Source organism: Procambarus clarkii, unplaced genomic scaffold, assembly GCF_040958095.1.
Source record: "Procambarus clarkii isolate CNS0578487 unplaced genomic scaffold, FALCON_Pclarkii_2.0 HiC_scaffold_173, whole genome shotgun sequence".
Classification (NCBI taxonomy): Eukaryota; Metazoa; Arthropoda; class Malacostraca; order Decapoda; family Cambaridae; genus Procambarus; species Procambarus clarkii.
Window position 1 is genome coordinate 232799 of NW_027189206.1, and position 24424 is coordinate 257222.

The 24424-nt window shown below is 42.8% G+C and overlaps 1 protein-coding gene and 1 long non-coding RNA gene across 2 annotated transcripts in view; one reads left to right on the forward strand and one right to left on the reverse strand.

Annotated features, from left to right (window-relative positions):
- Nucleotides 1-15498, forward strand: part of LOC123771432 (uncharacterized) — a 78916-nt gene extending 63418 nt beyond the window's left edge. Inside the window, exon 2 of the long non-coding RNA XR_006774481.2 lies at nt 12582-15498. This is a non-coding gene — a long non-coding RNA (uncharacterized lncRNA). The remainder of the gene's footprint in view (nt 1-12581) is intronic.
- LOC138361076 (tigger transposable element-derived protein 7-like) lies at nt 312-2255 on the reverse strand. The gene has a single exon (XM_069320545.1). It carries the CDS (start codon nt 2142-2144, stop codon nt 312-314), a length of 1833 nt encoding a protein of 610 aa, XP_069176646.1. The 5' UTR covers nt 2145-2255.
- Nucleotides 15499-24424: the final 8926 nt, after the last annotated feature.

Sequence of the window (24424 nt, forward strand, 5' to 3'; positions counted from 1 at the left end):
TGTCTCCACTCGATCATCCGGACTATATGGGAAGGACCCCCAGCCGGATTAGCACGTTTTTCGGATAATGGTACTTTTTCACCTACGAGTCCAAAACTAACCATTTCCAACTATTTTATACTACAAATAACATAATTTGAATAGACATGCCACATATAATTATTAAATATTCAACTAGAAACCTCAACTTACCTTTTTGTTGTTCGTCTTCTTGATTGATGACTCATCTTGAAGTTAAAAATTCTTGACAATTTACGTAACTTATAGTAACACAACACTAAAATTAACACTTAAAATCACTGTACAGTTCATTAGGCAAAGTTAGTTCTCACTGTCTGCTGAGGATGCCTCACTGGTTGAAGGCACTTGGGTTGCGTGTGCCGCCTCACTTGTTGAAGGCTCTTGGGTTGCGCGTGCAGCCTCACTTGTTGAAGGCGCTTGGGTTGCGCGTGCCGCCTCACTTGTTGAAGGCGCTTGGTTTGATTTTCGTACCATATATGAATCAAGTGTTGCTTGCCTTCTGTGTTCACTGGTATGATCAGCTCTTTTGTTCGCCTAAGGTACGGATACATGTTTCCAACCTCTGGATGAGCACAATTTGATGAAAAATTTATTAATCCATCAACATACGTCATGAGTGTACTGTATTTCGTGGTCATTGGTGTTGGTTCTTCACTGCCTTCTTCATCCTCTTCGTCCACCTCACCAGTAACAGACTGTAGAATCTCGTCTTCACTCATCACACCATATCCTGGATCATTGGCATCTTGTTCAAGCCAATCAACCACATCCTGTCTTTCTAAGTTTTCGCCGGCATTTCTAAACATTCCATGGATTTCATCTGTAAATCCTTCAAAATCCATTTCTTCATCATTTCTGACCGTAGACGTGAGGAGTTTTTTCCAGGAATTTTTCAAAGTCGATTCCTTTACTACACTCCATACCTTGGCCCAGTTATAGATGGCTTCCTTGATTGTATAGTTCTTCAAATTCTGAAGGTTTTTTTTAGACCTGTTATCCACACCGAGTTCAATATCTTCCGGAAGAGGCAAAACCACCAAAACTTCGTTTAGCATTTTTTTGGTGTACAACCTCTTCGTAGCACAGATAACTCCCTGATCCATAGGCTGAATGAGAGAGGTTGTGTTAGGAGGAAGTGCCATACACGTTATCTTGCCATCATGTGAGGTTAACGTGTCAATTCTGGGGTGGGCAGGTGCATTATCAAGCAACAGTAAAGCCCGAACTTCGCTTGGCCTTATTTTGAGTTTCTTAATTTGATAGGCACGAACTTCCCTGCAGAACACGTCATGAAACCAGGAAAGAAAGATCTCCTGTGTAAACCATGCATTTTTTGAGTCATAATATTTCACTGGCAGTCTGTCCATGCAATGTTGCAAGGCTCTTGGTTTCTTAGATTTGCCAACAATTGCACACGTGATTCTGTCTGTGCCGTCGGCATTCGCACACATCATGGCTGAGAGCCTGTCCTTGCAAACCTTACGTCCTGGCACACAACCCTCACTCCTCATTGCTAGAGTTTTTTCTGGTAAACTCCTCCAATACAACCCAGTTTCATCTGCATTATAAATTTGATACGAATAAATATTATTTGCCACAATATATTCTCGTAATTTACGTTTAAATGGTTCTACACTGCTTTCATCTGCACTCAGTTTTTCACCGACAATTTTCCTCTTCACAATATTGTGCCTACCCTTGAACCTTGTAACCCACCCTTCACTCGCTTCGAAATTCTTTATTCCAAGGCTTGCAGCAAACCTGCTTGCAGCATTTTGTATTTCTGGGCCGCGAATTGTCACGCCAACTGTGCGGTGCTGAGCAAACCACTTGTACACAGCCTCATCCAACTGCACATGCGTCGAAGTTTTCATAGTTTTTCTAACAAAACCTCTGCTAGTGCTTGCACCTTCACTTTCACACATTGAAATGAATTGCATAAGTTTCTCTTTTTGTTTCCTTATATCAGAAACAGTACTAGTGCCTATATTATATTCCTTGGCAACACTTGAGGTCGACCGGCCATGTTCACAAAGTTGTATAACACGTAGCTTGTCCTTAAGTGTTAGGACAACCTTCTTCCTCTTTCCACCTCCAGAACGATTCATGCTGCTACCAGACATAGTCTTGGCCAAAAATGTTCAAAGTTACTATGAAAATAAAAAAGTTATTTAAAAAAATATTTCACTAATGGCGCGGCACTGTGGTGTAACACGAGGGTAGAGAGCACATGGCTTGACCGGGCCTGGACGGGTCCACTCGTGGCAGGAAGGAGGCACGTTACGTAGGCCGCCAGGAGGAAAAAAAAATATATTTTTGAAGGAAACTTCAGCCTGTGCAAATTGTTTTTAGGAAACTTGTATGGAATTTTTTATTACATAATTACTAGTATTTCTTTTGATTTTGGCTATGATGAATTGTTCTAAAATTGATAGTACTGTACTGTAGTGTATAGGCCACTCCCCATCCCCCCCTAATCCCCCCAGGTGGTCCCAACGCTCCCCTCTCTCCCGACACCACCCACCCACCCCACCCCCACCCCACCCACCCCACCCCCACCTACACCATGCGCCTCGAGTCTCGGGCAGACGGGATTAATACCGTATGGCCCGCCTCATGTTTTTATATACCGGATAGTGTAATTTCTGCAGAAAACATGCTTTAATCCGGTCCCTGTGGCTATTTTGGCCGGATATTGTGATAACTTTATCCGTTCACGATTTTGGCCGTATAAGGGCGTTTTTCGGATGTTCGATTCCCAGATAATCGCGGGGTTACAGTACTTATAATGTCTGTATATTGTGAATAAAATATATAACAGGATGGTGGGAGGAGAAAGTGGGGGAGTGAGGCGTTCGTGAGGGAGTGGCAACGAATGGCTGGCTGGTGTGTGGCGGTCACTCCTCGTTGCTTTTTGACTCTCGATACCAACTTAGTGGTTTGTTATGGTGAACAAAACATGCAGATACTTATATATAACCTGTGTATAGAGTGTAATAACATCAAAACTATTTGTTTATTGTTTTATGAACATAATAATTGAATCACTAATATGCACACCATACTTTTGAGTATAGCGTTTATTCACCCCCTTTTATTATATAAATATATCACAATACACACTATTGAATAATATTACTGAAAAAAAAATAAGAAAAATCAATCAGAGACATTGAAATAATTAGGCGATAATATCTTTGTGGCAACTCCCACCTGTCAGCTCGGGTGACGCTGACCAGCTCTGACGACCGCTCTGTCAACACCCACTTTTTGCCAGACTTCCTCGGTCTATTGCTCCCAAAATATGTTGCCTACGATTTTTTTTTCCTGTGCTCAGGGAACACAAATTAACATTTTAAGAAGACAAAATAATTTTTTAGAATTTTTTTTTCTTGCGCACAGGGGTATAAATCTCCTCAGGATCCCCTAGCAGCTTAAGGGTTATGCCTCGACAAAAAGATACTGTGCAGTGTAAATATACTGTAGAAATAATTTTCAATTGTGAAGTAGAATTAGAACTCGTGTGAATTAGTAGTAAGCCTAGCTGTTGTGTGAAGTGAATGCCTGAAAAATAAGTGTACAGTACATACTGTATGTATCCTGTATACAATATAAACAATATAAAACTGTACTGAACAGTATTAACCCTTAAATGGCGCATGGCTATCTATATACCATTTGACACCCACAGGCGCATAAAAAAAAAAAATCTTCCTAACCTGTTAAGTCGTGTTCCCTGATCATGGGAAAAATAAAAAATAAAATCAATTGTACTTACCGGCGACGTAATTGAGCCGACAAGATGGGTGATGACGTCACAGTTTGCATGTTCGCTCATGCATGGTGCATCCCAGAGGCGTCGCACGCGGTATTCAAGCAGCCAGAGTTGCCACGAATTTATTTTCGCGTCATTATTTACAGTGTCTCGGCCTGTATTCTTTGCAATATTAGTCACTAATTGTGTTGCACATAATGTTACTTCACAGTTATTTTCAATAAATGTTGCATACATCGAGTATACACATGCGCACACAAATGTTTTCCATTACGTCATTATATTATGTAATCACAATGTTCATTATTTTATATATACACACTAGCACGCACTATGTACAGGTTTTTGCACTATTATTGCACATTTAGAAATCTTGGAGTGAGTGGTAGTCCTGGTTGATACCTGGTTGATGGGGTTCTGGGAGTTGTTCTACTCCTTAAGCCCGGCTCGAGGCCAGACTTGACTTGTGTGAGTTTGGTCCACCAGGCTGTTGCTTGGAGCGGCCCGCAGGCCCACATACCCACCACAGCCTGGTTGGTCCGGCACTCCTTGAAGGAAACAATCTAGTTTCCTCTTGAAGATGTCCACGGTTGTTCCTGCAATATTTCTGATGCTTGCTGGTAGGACATTGAGCAACCATGGACCTCTGATGTTCATACAGTGTTCTCTGTTTGTGCCCATGGCACCTCTGCTCTTCACTGGTTCTATTCTGCATTTTCTTCCATGTCATTCACTCCAGTACGTTGTTATTTTACTGTGCAGATTTGGGACCCATCCCTCTAGTATTTTCCATGTGTATATTATTTGGTATCTCTCTTGTCTCCTTTCTAGTGAGTACATTTGGAGAGCTTTGAGATGATCCCAATAATTTAGGTGCTTTATCTCGTCTATGCGTGCCATATATGTTCTCTGTATTCCCTCTATTTCAGCAATCTCTCCATCTCTGAAGGGGAAAGTGAGTACTGAGCAGTACTCAAGACGGGACAACACAAGTGATTTGAAGAGCACAACCATTGTGATGGGATCTCTAGACTTGAAGGTTCTCGTAATGCATCCTATCATTTTTCTGGCTGACGCAATACTTGCTTGGTTATGCTCCCTAAACGTTAGGTCATCTGACATCATTATTCCCAAATCCTTGACATCCTGTTTTCCTACTATGGGCAGATTCGATTGTGTTTTGTACCCTGTATTATGATTAAGATCCTCATTTTTGCCGTACCTGGAATTTATCACCGTTAAACATCATGTTATTTTCTGCTGCCCAGTCAAAAACTTTTTTAATATCTGTTTGTAGTTTATCAATGTCTTCAGCAGAGGTAATTTTCATGCTGATTTTTGTATCATCTGCAAAGGATGACACGAAGCTGTCACTTGTGTTTTTGTCTATATCTGATATGAGAATAAGGAACAGCAGTGGTGCAAGGACTGTACCTTGAGGTACAGAGCTTTTAACTGCACTCGGACTCAATTTTACTTGATTGACTGTTACTCTTTGTGTTCTGTTCGACAGGAAATTGAGTATCCAGCGTCCTACTTTACCAGTTATACCCATTGACCTCATTTTGTGTGCAATCACTCCATGGTCACATTTTTCGAATGCCTTTGCAAAATCTGTGCATACGACATCTGCATTATGTTTTTCTTCTAATGCCTCAGTGATTTTGTCATAGTGATCAAGTAGCTGTGAGAGGCATGATCTTCCTGCTCTAAATCCATGTTGGCCTGGATTGTGGAGGTCATTGGTTTCCATGAATCTAGTGACCTGCCTGACTCCTGATCACTCAAATACTTTTATTATGTGGGACGTTAGTGCAAATGGTCTATAACTCTTTGCCAATGCTTTGCTACCACCCTTGTGTAGAGGGGCAATGTCTGTTGCTTTAAGCGCATCTGGTATCTCCCCTGTGTCCAAGCTCTTCCTCCACACTATACTGAGTGCCTGTGCTACTGGCACTTTGCATTTCTTTATAAATATTGAATTCCATGAGTCTGGACCCAGGGCTGAGTGCATGGGCATATTGTCAATTTCTCTTTCAAAATCTGCCACACTCGTGTTGATATCAGTTATATTTACAGGTGTTTGAGTATCATTCATAAATAAATTGTCCGAATTTTCCACTTTCATGCTGAGTATCGGAGTGCTAAACATGTCCTCATACTGCATTTTTAGGATTTCACTAATTTCTTTGTCATTCTCAGTGTATGAACCTTCACTAATAGGAATAGGTCCAATACTGGCAGTGGTTTTCGCTTTTGATTTAGCATATGTGAAGAAATATTTTGAGCTTTTCTTTATTTCTTGAAATGCTTTCTGTTCTAGTTGCCTTTTTTCAGTCTGATAGGAATGCTTCAGTCTCCGTTCGATTTCTTCAATCTCCCTGTTTAAATTATTTCTTCTTTGTATGGAGAGTTGTGTCTGCTTAAGCATTTCCGTTAATTTCTTCCTTCTTTTGTAATGTCGTCTGCGTTCTCTTTCTACATTTGACCTCTTTCTGGCTTTCCTCAAAGGAACATGTTTCAGACAGACTTCATATGCTTCAGAAGTCAGTTTTTCTATTCCTTGTGTAGGATTTATATTTCTTAGAACATTTTCCCATTGAATGTTTGTAAGTTCCCTGTTTATTTTCTCCCAGTCTATCCTCTTATTATTAAAATTGAATTTATTGAATAACCCTTCTTGCTTGTTTTTCTCTTCAGCCTACTACCGTTATTAATGTTAGTTTGCACTTCAATGAGCTTGTGGTCCGAGTACGTTGTGTCTGAGACAGTAATGTCTCTGATTAGCTCCTCATTTTTCGTGAATATCAGGTCCAGCGTGTTTTCGTTCCTAGTTGACTGAACGTTCCCGTTCTTGCTGACTGAGCAAGAATTTGTCACAGAATCTCAGTAGTTCTCTGACCTGTGGTTGGTTATTTCCAGGTTGATTTCCTGCTATAATGTTATTGTTTACTATTCTCCATTTTAAACTGGGTAGATTGAAGTCTCCGAGGAAGATGATATCTGGTACTGGGTTTGCTAGGTTATCAAGGATATTCTCTATTTTGTGGATCTGTTCAGTGAATTCCTCAACTGTTGCATCTGATGGTTTGTATATTAAAATAATAAGTAGATTCATATTTTCTACCTTGTTTCCAAGTACCTCTACCACCTCATTGGACGAGTTCAGGAGCTCTGTGCATGCCAGCTCCTCTTTAATATACAGACCTACTCCTCCACTTGACCTAATTACTCTGTCACATCTATATAGATTATAATTCGGAATCCAGATTTCACTATCCATGTGGTCTTTTGTTTGGGTTTCTGTAAATGCACCAAATATTGAGTTTGATTCTATTAGGAGGCCATTTATGAACTTAACTTTATTTCTTGATTTTGGTTTCAAGCCTTGTATGTTTGCAAATATGAATGATTTCCCACATTGCGTGTCACTTCTCGTTGAAGCAGTCGACAGCACACAATGCAACTGCACACCCTTCACACCATGTTTGCACCATTTTACATTTCTGTTCTCTCCGTTTTGTTGTTTTACATACTAGGCATGCACGTTGGCCTATTGCACGCTTTCCACCTGGTGGCAAATTCTTTAGTCTGTGTTGCTGAAAGGCCTCTATGTGAGCAAGCCTGGGTGTTGCAGATCTTTGTGTTAGGTCCTTATTACGCCTAGCTTCACCAATATTATGACCCTTATGTTCTTCAAACAATAATGTTTGAATTTCACCGACAGAGTGCGATCTTTCAACACCGAGTCGGACAGCTGTTTGAGAGCCAGAGGCATGTGCGCCACCCATGGTTGCTCATTCAGTACTAACCCAGACAGCAGTCCTAGGGCATTCTCGGAAATTTTTTTCCAAGATGGCTGCCTCTTACTGGAGGTCCTAAGAGTTCATTTTGTACACAACCAACCTTGCACACATTCAGAATGGGTATGAAAAAATCAAAGAGAGTTTTCTCGGTTGGCGCAGTTCCCACCGACCGAGAATACTCGTTTTGCGCAGTTAAGTGGTTAAAAGTACTGCAAGTCAATTTACCAATTTTATTATAGTATTGCAACTTTTTTTTTTTTTTCAACAAAAGCTACATATTAGTCTCTGCAAATGTATATTTTATCATTAGCAGAGAAAAGGTGAGCTCAAAAGATTTTGTCTTGGCTAGCTCTAAGTTAATGACAAGGCTCGAACACCATTGTGTGGCCAGGCTGCCACAGCCTGTGTCGTAACATTAAAAATACATTACCTGCACTGTACAGGGTAAAACAAAACACATCTCTAAAATTTTATTGAGAAAATATTAACAATCACTGATTAATACATGAAATATTTTGCAATGTAAAGGAATGAACCAATTTTTTTCCCACTACTTGATCAGAGCGGTTCACACATCATCCATGCAGCAGCCAACAGCTGGCTTAATCGTCGGTGTGGTACAAAATTGTAACACAATTACACAATAAACTTTATTTAATTTTAGTTATACAGTACAAAATATATCCTACTTGAATGTTACTTGAAAAAACTTTATTTAATTTTAGTTATACAGTATAAAATATATCCTACCTGAATGTTACTTGAAAAATTACCCAACCAGACTTAACTTCGGAAATACCGGAGCTCCGGAAATAACGACGAGGGTACAGCCCCATATAGGCCGTTAAATTGAGTGGATACTTTTCAGGCATTCACTTCACACAACAGCTAGGCTTACTACTAATTCACATGAGAATAACACACTACACTTTAATAAAAAAAAGTTGACTAAGAGCTGTAATGCACTTGTACAATTGAAAATCATTTCTATATTTACACAGTGTACATTATACTGTGTTGTACAGTATCTTTTTGTCAAGGCTCAATTAATCATTAACCCTAAAGCTGCTAAGGGGTCCTGAGGAGATTTACACCCCTGTGCGTAAGAAAAAAAATTCAATTTTTTTTTCTTCTTATAAAAATGTTAGTGTTCCCTGAGCATGGGGAAAAAAAAATCGTAGGAAACATATTTTGGGCGTAATAGACTGAGGAAGTCTGGCAAAAAGTGGGCGTTCACAGAGTGGTCTTCAGAGTCGGTCAGCGTCACCTGAGCTAACAGGTGGGAGTTGCCACAAAGATATTATCACCTAATTATTTCAATGTTTCTGATTGATTTTTTCTTAGTTATTTTGCAGTAATATTATTCAATAGTGTGTATTGTGATATTATATAATAAAAGGGGTGAATGTTGACCAGACCACACACTAGAAATTGAAGGGACGACGACGTTTCGGTCCGTCCTGGACCATTCTCAAGTCGATTGTGATGAGGACAGGTAGGGACAGGCATTAAATAGGCAAGAGAGAGCTGAGGAGGAAAGTCAGGTGTAGGGGATAGTAGTAATGAGAACTGCAGCAGGCCTATTGGCCCATACGAGGCAGCTCCTATTATAACCACCGAAGGAGATAGTAATAGGAAAAAGAAGAGGATAGCAAGGGAGCGTAGAAGACAATGAACAGAAAAAGGGAGAAGAGAGAAAGAAAGGGAAAGAGAAAGAAAAAAATGGAAGGGGGAAAGCTTATGTTAAGTCACGTTTGTTAGAAAGATTAGAGCATTTGAGTATATACTGTGAAAGGGAAGAGTCCACAGCAACAAAGCCAGGACTCAAGTTCATGTTGGGTACATTGTTAATAAGAGCCGATTCTACAAGACGGCGTCTGTGTAGAGTAGAGGCAGGAAAGATTATTTTGGAGGAAGACCAATCAATGGGATGATTAGAATCCCTCACATGGCAGAAGAGAGCATTGTTAGTGTCTGCAGACATAACACTTCTCTTGTGTTCTTTAAGTCTGTCATTCAGTGTACGGCCAGTTTCGCCAAAGTATTGGAGAGGACAAGATGAACAGGAAATAGAGTAGACACCAGCAGCATTAGAAGCAGGAGGAGCAGTGTGAACTAGATTGCTACGAAGTGTGTTAGTTTGTCGAAAGGCGAGTTTCTAACGGCGGTATCACAGTGGTTAACCACTGTGATGCGCCGCGTTTATTGTGAAATTCCCTCCGTGCGCATAAAATCAAGTGTTCCCAAAAAATTCTTTTTCTTTGTAAAATGATAAATTCCCTTCCCTGAACATGTCTATGTAAAAATAAATACCAAATTCCACTTTGGGTGTGGAGACATGGACAAGGTGCGCTCTGACATCATCAGGGGCTGGTCGCCTGTGTGTGAAGCTCCAAGACACGGTCGCGTGGGCCATTCAAGCACCGAGTGTTGCCACAAATATATTTTCAATTATTTGTTCTATGTATTTCCAATGCGTTTTTTTCATCGTACATGATGCATATTTGTGTCCTTTACAATATGTATACAGTAGAACGTTCATAATGTTCCATGGAACTGTGATTCATGTGTCAGTAATGTGTCCACAATAAATGTTTGTCACAATATTACTTGTTAAAAATTCACTAAAATTTCAATATGAACAGTTTCACACACTATTTACACAGTAACATACTGTATTACACACTGAGTACTTAGGAAGTGAGTAATAACCACCAGGTACAGATAAATTTTCGCTTACTGTTTCTTCGTTCTGTATGCTTACAAATAAGACACTCACGTACAGCCTTGGCTTTAGTATCTGTAGGTGGTATGTAGCCAAGCTTGTAAAGCATAAGGTAGTATTGAAGATTATAGGAAAAGATCAATTTGTAAGGTTGTCTTGAAAAGATCACTTTGTTAAGGGCCCACACAGGAAGAGATTCAGCTACCCTCAAAGAGTGTTCGTCAATTTGGAAGAGATTCAGGCAGTCTGGAAGAGATTCAGCCAGCCTAAAAGAGTGTCAGTCAGTCTGGAAGAGAATCAGCTATTGTTGAAAATATCAATGGAAAACACCACCATGGAACCCACTAACACTGTTCATATATGCTACTTGTATCAGATGCATTATCACTGAATGCAGATAACGATTCGTTTATGTATCATCTATATAAATTGAAGAAGGCACCCACCAAACACACACCGAAACTACGACGTTGGTGCAACGTTCGAGCAAGTTTTAACACCTCCTAACCAGTTATAACAACCAATATAGCAAGTTGTAACGACGTTCTAATACGTCATAAACACGTTAAGCCAAGATGTAACAACTTTATTACAAGTTGTTACAAGCGGAAAATAGAGACAGTTTCGGTTTGTGTTTCCAGGGCATAGGTGGGCAAGGGTGGCGCTCAGAGCTACAACTGGATACGCTCAAAGTATTGTCCTCATAGGTGCTGTATCACTTGCATCTGACCTTTGTGTTAGGTCCTTATTGCGCCTAGCTTCACAAATATCATGACCCTTGTGTTCTTCAAACAATAATGTTTGAATTTCACCAACAGAGCACGATCTTTCAACACCGCATTGGACAGCTGTTTGGGAGCCAGAGAGGCACATGCGCCACCCATGGTTGCTCACTCAGTACTCAACCTGTCCTATTACAAATTACGTCTGAATTTGGCTGTTTACCCGTATGGCCGAAAATGGACTTAATTTGAAAATGAAAAAAAATTTAAAATTAATTTTGAACTTTTTTTTTTCTCCAAAATAGCAAGTTAAGGGTCCTCTGGTAGGTTAGGATTGCAGGAAAGTCTGCTAAAGTTTCAAAACGTCATGAAAAGCGTTAATTGAAAGGTTCCTCTCCGAACCTAACCGAGTAAGCCGGAGGACTCAAACGGAAAATGGGACAGTACATCACTTTTGTGAGCCGATTTCACTTCAAATTACGTCCATTTTGGGCCATAGCGCGCATACGAGCGAAAAGCGACGGTATTTTTAAGAGGACTGGTTGCAGTACTGACCCAGCCAGCAGCCCTAGGGCATTCTGGGATTTTTTTCCAAGATGGCTGCCTCCCACTGGAGATCCTAAGAGTCTATTTCGTACACAACCAACGTGCACACATTTTGATTGGGTATGAAAAAATCAAAAAGAGTTTTCTCGGTTCGCGCAGTTTCCCACCGACCAAGTTTTCTCGGTGCAGTCCAGTGGTTAAGGGTTAATTGAGGTTGGTGTACATGTCGTGGCTTTTATACCAACTGGGAATCAGCTAGTCACGTATGTGGAGAATTCATCCTGGGATGGATGTATAATTTTTTTTAGGTAAATAAATCAATTTCCAATCTAAATTACAATGCAAATAAAGCAGAGTTTAGACTGGGTTTAATTAGATTCAAATAAAGAAGTCGTCCCCCATGTGATTTGGGGCGGCTGACGCAGCAGCAGCCATGTATAGTAGGAAACTTATGGCGTTCCTACACTAGGAATTATTAGTACGGGTATTAGTAAATTTGATTTCCTAACACAATACTTCTATCTCACTGTGCTAGGGGTTAGTATTTGGGTTGTCTGAAATTTCCGACAACCAAAATCATATGATGAATATCCTATGATCAGGGAACTCAATTTTCCAATGCTAGAAAGATTTTTTTTTCTTGCACACCAGGGAAATGTCAGCTATATACAGTGCCACAGTGCAGGGGTTAATATCTCGTGCACCAAAAAAAAAAAAAAAAAATTAAAAATCACTTTAAATTTCTTGGTATCTGGAATGGGACAAACAGATTTGCAATGTTCGGTTAATGTTTGTTATATATAGTCTGCTGGCTACTTTATTTTGCCTATTTGTATTTGATTGTGGCAAAAGAAACAGTGAAATACAGTATTGGCATACCTAACATAAATTTATTCCTTTTGGGAATTTGTATTAAATGTCAAAGATTCTGTATTTTGTATTTGTTGATTTAAGACCTGGTGATCTCTCAAACTTTTCCTTTGCAGTTCCCAAGATCTGAAGAAGAAAGAAGAAGAAACTCTTCTAGTGCCAACACCCAGTGGCAATAGAGCTGAAGTGTCAGAAATACTGTGTACATGATAGTTTCAACAGTGTTATGAAGTACCTCACAGTATCAGATATACTGCAAACACAATGTCATTAGCAGTGTCATGAAAGCCATTACCATGTCAGTAAAACTGCAACTACAGTATAAGGGTAAAACTTTGCTTGAGCTCATTTCCATATATTATTACATGCACAGCCTGAGCATCCTGTAGATTAATGTTTACTCGACTCCTTTAAATATTGTCATGTCTTGCATTATCACATTGTTAACACCTTCATCTGAAGCAATGTTCATGCATTAACAGCATCTCACGGACTATCACCATGGTAACACTCGTTTAAAGCCCTGTACGTGTACAGTGTATTATCAGTATCTCATGCTATATGTCACTATGGGAACAAAAGGAATGTTTATTTAAAATTAAATTTATTGTATGGTTGATAATTCATTGTGTTGGGGGACAGGCAGTCAGTGTATATGTACATGTTAGGCTTATATCGAGATTCTGCCCAGGGTTGAATTATTGATCCTCCACAGGATACAGCCCTACAACAAGCTAACTCCTGGGTGCTTCTTTCTGCTAGATAAACAGGAGCATTAGAAGATAGGAAATTTGCCCAATCATTTTCGTACCACCCGGAATTCCCGATTGTGAGTAAAGTAGTACAAAAACCAATCGTACTACCAGGGACTCTTGATGTATCTTGGCATTTGATCTCTGTATTTGTTAATAATACATTGAGTGTAATTGTTCTGTATGTTTATATTATTTTTATTTTGAAAGAAAACATTTCAAGGTTATTTAAATGAGTTATTTTTACAATATAATTTTATTTTTTTATCAAATTTTTCATAAAAATTTTCCATTGTAAAAAATCACTTTTTTTTCATTATATGAAAGAGCATTCTTAAAAAAACTTGTGTATACCGTATGATAAATATGGATTTAAGTAATTTACTCTTGAAGTTCATAGGACTACCTAAATAAGGTAATATATGTAATAAGACATATTTGTGGGTATATCTATAATTAGACATCCCATAGTGCTATGGTTATAGTAAGACATTCCACATTACTGTTGTTATATTTATTATAAGATATCCCACATTACTGTGGTTATATTTATAATAAGATATCCCACATTACTGTGGTTATATTTATAATAAGACATTCAACAGCACTGCAGTTTTATTTATAATAAGACAGACCTTAGTACTGCTGCTATATAATACAACATCCTGCAGTGCCATAAAAAAGTCTTTGTTTTCTTTGGAAGTTATTCAAAGGCATATGGTACATTCTTGAAAATTTCAAAATAAACATTTTGGTACTGGATTTGTTTGATGTATTTACAAATTCATGCACAGACATAAATTTTGATGATGTTGGGTTATGTGTTGAACAGCTTACATTTATATGTAAGCTTTTACACTCTGTAATTCATTTGATATATTGTACAGTATATTTTAAGTCTAGTATATTTTATAATATGGACACAATGTTTTCATACTGTTCAGGAATCAATAAGATCAATGGTTTACATATTGTCAAATTTTGCATTAACTTTTACAATTAACATGTTAATAATTTGCTTTATATTCATATCTAGGATATTGGGAAATTTTCATTAGTTCATATGATATTCAGTGCCATCACTTGACAGCAGAGGTAACACTTCATAATATGGCTGCTCTATGCTGGCTGCAAGGTAATAACTTGTATTAATTACATATCCCACAATTCAAGCATTTAGCATCTTTAATAACATTTGCTTTAGTAATATTCAAAAACTCGTGCAAAATAAAAACCATATGTTATTGAGACTTTTCTCTAATATTTATAAAGCAAACAATAATGTATTCAGCAGAAAATACTTAAAATCATTGTCTACTAGACTTTACTAATTTTTAGTAATAAAACTATACTAATATAAATATTTACTAAAATAACTGTTCATACTCATCAGTGGGAACTTTTTTTTTCAAAAATAAAAACCTCATCAGTGATGAATGTTCAAAAAACTGTCTCAAAATATCTCATCAAATAACATACAAAGATTTAATGACAATCCTTAATATTTATTTTCTTATCTAAAAACTACTTTCAGAAGTATTAAAAGTTAAATATGAGTGCTCATTTAGGAGAGAAACCATATCTGTGTTCAGTATGTCTAAAAGATTATGCACAGAGACATCATCTAATACAGCACATTAGGATTCATACAGGAGAGAAACCATATCAATGTTCAGTATGTCTAAAAGCCTTTATCTCTAAATCAAATCTAACAAAGCACATTAGGATTCATACAGGAGAGAAACCATATCAATGTTCAGTATGTCTAAAAGATTTTTCACAAAAACATCATCTAATAAAGCACTTTAGAATTCATACAGGAGAGAAACCATTTCACTGTTCTGAGTGCCTAAAAGAATTTTCAAGTAAATCAAATCTAATTAGACACATTAGCATTCATTCAGGAGAGAAACCATATCAATGTTCAGTATGTCTAAAAGCCTATTCACAGAAATCAATTCTAATAAAACACATGAAGATTCATACAATATAAAGACCATGTCAGTATTCTGTTTCTAAAAGGTTTTTCATATAAATTGAGCCTATTAAGACATGAAACCTCATATAGAAGGACAATGACATTTTTTTGTAGTTACAACAGGTAATATGGAACCCATAACAGAGCTTTTATTGTTTAAAAGACTTTTTATGAATTTAACCTAGTTAGCCCACTCTCGTGGTTGTTTGACCACTATGACAGCTTTAACCCATGGGCTGCTCTTGTGATTATAGCCTGCAACATGCCTAGGCACAAGAAATAAAAAAAAAATAAAGATAAAAATTGTCTCATTAGTGTTCACCCCCCCCTCCCCATCCGGCCCGTTGGCGTCGTGAGAGGGGCTTAGTGGACGGCTGCTGGAGTGTGATGCTCCGTGGGACAGTCCTCTGTCCTTTTATGGCCTTGCACTCCTGCTGCTGTCTTCTCTAATTGTGCCGGATCGCTTTTCCTTTTCCTTTTGTTTCGTTTTTCTCCCCCCTCTTCTCCTATCTGCTTGTCTTTTCCTGCCGACCTTTTGCTTGTTTTGGTTCTTCCTTTGGACTTCTTCTATTTTGACGCCCAGGTGCTTGAGGAGGCATACTCTTGCACCTGTAGAACTGTAGTACCCGACGTCTCGAGCGAGGGGAACCTTTTATTGTCAATCCCCCTTTCATCGCTGAACGCGATCTCGACGGACTGACGGTTCTGAAGGTAGCGTTTGTGGGGCGTATACTTACGACGCACCCTTAGGGGGCTCCGGCATGATCGGCAATAGCTTCCTGTTGGGTGTCCTGCCTCTAATTGTGGCTCCATGGTAGGTATGGGGGCACATTCGTGGATGAATTTCTTTCTCTACGTCTCTATGTCGTTAAAAGTTTCTGTTGTACCCTCTCAGGCTCATGGGGTGAGCGACCAAGCCCCCAAGTTGGCCTGTATTGGAAGACCGGGCTCTGTAGCCCCCGCTGCATTGGGCCCCGTCCTTGCTTCTTCTTTGTCCGTCCTGAATTCTTCCCCCAGCTTCCCTCCCTCCTCTGTGGTTGGGTCGAGCCTCATGCCCCCAGTGGTGACCACTTCGTCCCCTAATGCGGCTAAGTCTCTCGTTGTGACTACTGCTCCTTTTGACCCCTCTCTCTCTGGGGGTTTTCAACGCCGTCGGCACCACGGCCGCGCTCGCTCGTTTCCTTCGTGTACTGATGTGTATCAGGCCTTATTTGGTCCTGGTTCGTGGGCCAAATACTTTGATCTCCTCCCTCTTGATTCTGCGCCGCCTGACGATTTCTCCCTCCATCGGCATCTCGTTGATTCCGTGGATGTGTCTGTTACTTTCAGCCCCACTTGTCTCGGTACACGTGTCGTTGCTGCTCCTTCTCAGGTTGCAGCTTCCCACTTGGCTGCCTTGTCCTACCTTGGCGAGATCCCTGTTCGGGTCTCAAAGAAAATTCAGTTGAACGCCAGTGTTGGCACTATTCTCCTTCCGCCCCATGTTGCGACCAGTGTTCGAGATCTGCGAGACTGCCACGACGATATTCGACATATCCTTGATGCCCAGGGCCATTCTATCCTCCAGATAGACTCGTTTAGTCGTCCCCCTCGTGGTCGTCGCCGTCAACCCCTTCGAGTTGTGAAGGTCACCTTTGATGGTAGGACCCTTCCATCCTCTGTCATTCTTGCTGGTGCCAGGTGCTCTGTCCAGGAGTATATTCCTTCTCCTCGGCTTTGTAATAAGTGCTGGAGGTTTGGGCATGGTTCCCTCCGCTGCTCTGGGACTGTCTCTTCTCTGTCCTTTGTGTGGGGATGAAGGTCACTCTAAGTCGGAGTGCACTTCTCCCCAAGCTCGTTGCCTCAACTGCGGCGAGGCCCATCCTACCTTCTCCCGTGCCTGTATCCATTACAAGCTTGAGGCAGCCGTCCTCAACTTGAAGCATCGGGAGCGTTTATCTTTTCCCGAGGCGAGGCGCCAGGTTTGCCGGCTCCCGCCTTATGCTAACGTCTCTTATGCTTGTGTGTTGCGCTCTTCCTCTCCTCGTCCTTCCCACCTTCCTCAGACTCTCAACCGTTTCCGGGCCTTGGACCCTGATGTGCCCACTGCCCCCTCCTCTGTTCCTTTGAGTTCTGTCCCGAAGGGTCCCCCTCCTGGTCCTCTGTCTGGGGTTCCCCTTCTTTCTACCCGGTCTGTCATGTCTCCTGTGTCTTCTTCCTCGTCTCCCTCCGATCCTCCTTCTCATCCTTCTCCTCCATCTATTGACTCCCCGCCGCCTGTCGGCGCAGGCGGATGTCCATCGCTCTCCTAACGGCCGTCGTGTGTACTCTCATTCAGCTTCTCCTATTGAGACGCTGGAATCCGTTGCCCAGTACGTAGTTGCTGGGACACTTGTCTCTTTGCGTCAGAAGCGTAAGCCTGGCTCCTCTCCTTCCTCCTCCCCGGCGGGTAAGAAGGCTTCGCTTTCTTCCTCGGCCCTACTACTGGCTCTATTGTTCCTTCTCCCATTTCAGTGGTTGCGCCCCCTGTTCCTGCTATGGAGGTTTCTTTGGCCCCCGCTTCCCTCTCGGTTGCTGCCCTTGCTGAAGTGCGCTCCCCTCTTTCTACATCCCCTCTTCCTGCTGCTGTCCTTGACTGCTCCTCTCCGTTGTCTCCTCCTCTTCCTCCTCCTCCGGACCCCGCCCGCCCACCTCTAGTCTGTTCTCCCGCTTCCTTCCCTCCGTCTTTGCTCAGTTTACCCATGCCTCCTAACCCTGACTTTGCTGACCCTGATCCCGACCCTGATATTCTTTAACGTGCTCTGTTGCTCTTTCGCCTTTGTTTCTTCCTTGTTCTCTGTTTTTGTCCTTTCTCTTCTCGTCGATGTCTATTCTTCAATGGAACGTTCGAGGTTTTTACGCCAATTTCCTCGAACTCCAACTTCTAATTTCGCGGTTTTCGCCCCTTTGTGTCTATCTTCAGGAGCCGATGCTTGGTGCTCGTCCTGGTCGTTTTCGTGGCTATTCCTTTCTCTCCCCACCCCCAGCCGTTGCTGGGGCTCCTAATTCTTCTGCTCTCTTGATTCGCGCTGATGTTCCCTTTGTCCCCTTACTTTTTCCTTCGCCTCTCCATTGTTCTGCTGCTCGTATCTTTGTGGGGAAATGGTACACAGTTTGTTCTATTTATCTCCCCTCGAGTGTCCTGCTTTCTCTTCCTGATTTGAAACACCTCCTGGACTCCTTGCCGGATCCTGTGCTCCTGCTGGGTGATTTTAATTGTCGTCATTCTCTTTGGGGTGATGTACTGACGAATATTCGAGGTCGCCTTATTGAGCCGTTTTTCCTCTCTTCTTCCCTGTCTCTTCTGAATTCTGGTGAGCCCACTCACTTGGACTCTCGGACTCGCACCCTTTCCTGTCTTGATCTTTCTCTCTGCTCTTCTTCTCTTTACTTAGATTTCACGTGGCAGGTTCTTGATGACCTCCGTGGCAGTGACCATTCCCCATCCTTGTTTCCTTTTTCTCTTTTCGCCCTTCCCTTTCCTTCCCTAGGTGGCAGTTTGCTAAGGCGGACTGGAACCTATTTACCCTCAGTGCTGCTTTCTCTGACCTCTCCCTTCTGCCTCTCCCTCGTGCTCTCCTCCTCTTTCATGACACTGTCTTCAACGCTGCCCTCCGCTCTATTCCTCACTCTTCCTCTCGGGGTCCGCGGAAGTGCGTTCCCTGGTGGAATGCGGATTGTTCTCGGGCTCTCCGCTGTAAGCGTGGAGCCCGGAAGAGGCACCGCCGTCGGCAGACGGTCGATTCTTTTCTTTCGGAAAGCGAGTGCGGTGGCCCATAGGGCCATCCGTACGGCTAAACGTGAATGTTGGGCATCTTATGTCTCAACAATTACGTCCGAAACTCCTCTGCCCCAGATCTGGAAGTGTATCCGCAAGATAGCGGGTAAGTTCGTTCCCGATGTTTCACCGGTCCTTCACCTCCATGATACTCTTGTGGCGGACCCATTGCAGGTCGCTTCCGAACTAGGTTCCCACTTTTCTTCTGTTAGCTCTGGTCTTCATCTTCCCCAATCTTTCCTTCTTCGTAAACCTGTCCTTGAGTCTCGTCCTTTAGATTTCTGCACTTGTCTTCAGCTTCCCTTTAATGATCCCTTCTCTCTCTCTGAACTTTGTTCTGCCCTGGCCCTCTGCGGTTCTACAGCGGCGGGCTCCGATGATATTCATTACGAGATGCTTCGCCATCTCCCTCCGTGCACGTCTCAGTATTTACTGAGTCTGTATAATCGGATCTGGGAGTCATCGTCAGTCCCTGAGGACTGGCTCGATGCCGTTGTCCTCCCTGTTCGCAAACCGGGGTCTCTGGGTACTTCCCCTAAGGACTTTCGCCCTATTGCCCTCACAAGTTGTGTCTGCAAACTCTTTTGAACGTATGGTTAACATTCGTCTGATGTGGTTCCTGGAACACCATCACCTCCTCTCCCCTTCTCAATTTGGTTTCCGCAAGTGCCGCTGCACGACAGATGTCCTGGTGAACTTGGAGGTCTATATTCGTACTGCTTTTGCTGCGAAGACCTCCGTTGTTGCCGTCCTTTTTGACCTGGAAAAGGCTTACGACACCACTTGGCGATATCATATTTTATCTCAACTTCATTCTTTTGGCCTTCGTGGTCATCTCCCTCTCTTTCTCCGCAGCTTCCTCTCTCGTCGTTCCTTTCGGGTGCGCCTTGGTACCGCTCTCTCTGCCTCTTTTCAGCAATACGAAGGTGTGCCCCAGGGTAGTGTTCTGAGCACTACTATTTTTCTTGTTGCCCTCAATGGCCTTCTTTCCTCTCTTCCTTCAGGTGTCTTCTCCGCTCTCTATGTCGATGATCTTGCCCTTTGCTGTCAGGGTGATGATTCGCCTCTCCTTCAGCGCCGGCTTCAACTTGCAATTGATGCCGTGTCGTCTTGGGCCACTGATCATGGCTTCAAGTTCTCTACTTCTAAGACTTGTGCCATGACTTTTACGCGGAAACGGGTCGTTCTTCGTCCCTCTTTGTCACTTTATGGTCATCCCCTTGAGTACAAAGATTCCGCGAAGCTTTTGGGGTTATTCCTTGACACTCGTTTGTCTTGGTCTTCCCATATCTCTTACCTCAGTGTTGAGTGCTCTAAGGCCCTTACCCTCCTTCGGGTCTTGTCCCATACTTCTTGGGGGGCAGATAGGCGCACTCTCCTTGCTTTACATTCCTCTCTCGTCCTGTCTAAGCTCGATTATGGTTGCCCTGCTTACTCGTCTGCTTCTCCTACTCTTCGCCGTCTTGATGCTTTGCACCATTCTGATGGTTGCGCCTCAATTCTGGTGCCTTTCGTTCGACTCCCGTCCTTAGCTTGTATGTTGACACTGGCTTCCTGTCTCTCCAGGACCGCCGTGATCGCTACTGTCTTCGCTATCTTGCGCGGTCCTTACGACATCCTTCCTCTCGCCTCTATCGTGCTTTAACTTTTACCCCTCCTGCGGTTCCTGTTCCTCTTCACCACCTCCCACTTTCTGTCCGGTTATCTCGCCTACAGTATTCTCTTTCCGTTCGCATTTCTAATGTTTCTCCTCGTGTTGTTCCTTCTTTGCCTCCGTGGAGAGTCCCTCTTCCGCGGTTTTGTACATCCTTGACCTGTATCACTAAAGCTTTTACCCCTCCTACGGTTCTAAAACGCCTTTTCCTTGAACACTTTTCTTCTCACTCCCGCTCCGTTTCTGTCTTCACCGATGGGTCTAAGTCTGGGACAGTGTTGGCTACTCTGTTGTTTTTCCTGATCGCACTTATATGTGTCACTTACCTCCGGAGACTAGCATCTTTACAGCGGAGCTTTATGCTATTCTCTATGCTCTTCGTCTCCTTGCTTTCTTGTTGCAAGTCTTCCTTTGTAGTTGTTGTTGACTCTCGTAGTGCCCTCATGGCTCTCGGGTCCTTTAATCCGGTTCATCCAGTAGTTGTCGAGATCCAGCATTGGCTGTTTCTTGTTCACAGTAAATTTAAGTCGGTTGAGTTTTGTTGGGTTCCCAGCCATATTGGTGTGTCTTTAAATGAGCGTGCGGATGCTGCCGCCAAGGAAGCTGTCCGCTCTTGTCCCATCTCTCGTAAAGGTATTCCATATTCCGACTTTTACCCGATTAGCCATTCCTCCGTCCTTACCCGTTGGCAGGCTTCTTGGTCGTCTGTTACTGGTAACAAACTACGTACTCTTAAATGTTGTGTTTCCTCGTGGCCGTCCTCCTATCACCGTAACCAGCGATGGGAAACAGCTCTAGCGAGGTTGCGTATTGGCCATACTTGCTTAACCCATGGTCACTTGATGGAGCGCCGCCCTGCTCCTTAGTGTCCTAGTTGCATTGTCCCTCTTACGGTCGTGCACGTCCTTCTTGAATGTCCTTGACTTCCAGGACGAGCGTGTGTCTTGCTTTCCGACCGCCCCGCGCGGTCACCTGTCCCTCAATAGAATTCTTGGTGACTCGGATACTTTTGATATTGTTCGCCTTATGCGTTTTTGTTCTCGTATTGGCATCCTTGGGGATATTTATTGCACTCTGATTATTCTGCGCATTTGATGGTGCTACATAGCCTTCCCGGTTTGGTGCCTTCTTTTGATAATTACTTACTTATTAGTGTTCATTTGTGTTCTCTGACCACAAGGAGAAAACAAATTGCAGGTGACATATTTTGGCTGCAATAGGGCAGGGAAGTCTGGCAGAATTGAGGCATTGACAGAATAATCATCAGAGGCGGTCAGCTCCACCTGGGCTGTTAGGCGGGAGTTGCCACAAAGATATTATTACATAATTATTTAAAATGTCTGTGATTTTATCATAGTTTTTTTTTGCAGTAATAATATTCAATAGTGTGTAGTGTAATACTGTATATTTATATAATAAAATGCGTGAATCATCGCTTTACTCAAAAGTATGGTGTGCATATTAGTGATTCAATTATTATGTTCATAAAACAATAAACATAGTTTTGCTGTTATTAATCTATATACACAGGTTATATACAAGTATCTGCATGTTTTGTTCACCATTACTTCAACTAAGCTGGTATGGTGAGTTCAGACCTCACTCGTTCATGGTCAGACACACTAACATTCCTCCCCCAACCATATCGTTTGTAATGTTATTACACTATATGCACACATTATATTTAAGTATCTACATGTTTTATTCACCATAGCTGTACAACTTACTTGGTATGGTGCCCAAACATCATGGTGGCCACCCTACACAGCATGACAAGTCATGCAGACGATGCCACCTATCTCACCAAAATGGCTCCTTTCAACATACTCCATTTGCTGTTATTACACTAAAACACACGTTATATATAAGTATCTACATTTGTGTTTACCATAGAAAACCACTAAGTTGGTATGGTAGTCAAAATAACCAGTGGCTGCCACACACCAGCCAGCAAACGCTGCTACCTTCCCTCCCTCACCAACACCTTAACCGCCAACACTCCTCTTCCCACCATGTTGTTTTTACTTTTATTCACTATACACAGATGTTATATATAATACACAAATCACAATAACGTGATATATCAAATGAACAAATCCACAAGGGCTGTGATGAGAGTTTGAACCTATGCATGGGATGTTCCCAGATGTGCCTTAGATAACTGTATCACAACATGGTCAAAAGAATGCAACCTGGAGTGCTGGTGACCTCACTAGGATCCTGAAGCTTCTCTGAAGCCGAATGGGGCTTTCACACAATTCCCCCTATGCACTCTGGCTCGTGTCAACCCACCCTCCTCATGACAACCGCTCATGGTTCTCTCATAACATCCCCTTGTGGGTTTGTTTATATATACAATGGGGCCTCGACTTATGATGCTAATCCGTTCCCAGAGACAGATCGTAAGTCGAAGTGATTTTTCCCATAAAAAATAAAGGGATTTGAATTGATCCATTCCCCACCCTCCAAAATATTAACATACAAATACATTTTATACTGAATACAATGTGTTTTCTAACTACAATACAGTACCTAAGTTTATCTTACCTTTATGGACCCCTCCATGGTGCCTCCTTGCCGTGGTGAGGGGCTCACATACACCTCCCTGGGACCGGTGTGGGTTGCCTGTGCCCCCTCTCCTGCCAGCTCTTTGGGTGGTGTACGTGCTGAAGGGCACCATGCATGTAGGGGCCTTGTGAGCCATCGGACCACCTGCTGGAGGGGTCGCCTGTGAGAGGCCGCCCTGAGTGGATGGTTGGGTGTCCAGGCTGGGGGCGATAGGGGGACTGGGGTCTTAGCACCAGTGTGGGAGAATGAACGAAGTAGTAGGACTCCCCTGTTGAAAAGGGGGAGCACCGCTGGGGACGACATACCCTTCCTGCACTGGCCCGCGCTCTGCCTCCCTGGCTGCCCTGGTAGGTGGTATCCCTTGGTTCCAGGGACCCCTGGTAGGTGGTATCCCTTGGTTCCAGGGACCCCTGGTAGGTGGTATCCCTTGGTTCCAGGGACCCCTGGTAGGTGGTATCCCTTGGTTCCAGGGACCCCTGGTAGGTGGTATCCCTTGGTTCCAGGGACCCCTGGTAGGTGGTATCCCTTGGTTCCAGGGACCCCTGGTAGGTGGTATCCCTTGGTTCCAGGGACCCCTGGTAGGTGGTATCCCTTGGTTCCAGGGACCCCTGGTAGGTGGTATCCCTTGGTTCCAGGGACCCCTGGTAGGTGGTATCCCTTGGTTCCAGGTCCCGTCCCTTATATATTGGTTTGTTGCATGGATGACGACTTGACTACTCTTACCCAGGCTCATGGGGTGGGCGACCAGGCCCCTGAGTCGGACCGTCCTGGAAGACCGGGATCTGTAGCCCCGCTACAGGACCAGGTTTAGGCTCAGACCGGACTCTTCCTCCCTGCTCCCCTCCCTCCTCTGTGGTTGGGTCGAGCCCCAAGCCTGCTGTGGTGACCGTCTCATCCCCTTGCAAGGCTCCATCTCTTCTTGTGACTACTGCACCTTTTGACCCGTCTCTCTCTAAGGGTTCTCATCGCTGTCCCCACCACGGCCACTCTCGTATGTTCCCTTCCCATCCTAATTCGTTCCATGCTTTGTTTGGTCCTGCTAAGTGGACTAAGTACTTTGACCTCCAACCTTTGGATTCAACTCCTCCTGACGATTTTTCTCTTAATAGGCAACATGTCGATTCCGTGGATGCCTCTGTCATCTTCAACCCCACTCGTCTTGGTACCCGTGTCGTTGCTGCTCCTTCTCAGGATGCGGCCACCCACTTGGC

Excerpts from the sequence above, each read along its gene's own strand:
- LOC138361076 (XM_069320545.1), bottom strand. The coding sequence starts at position 2,144 with ATGTCTGGTAGCAGCATGAATCGTTCTGGAGGTGGAAAGAGGAAGAAG.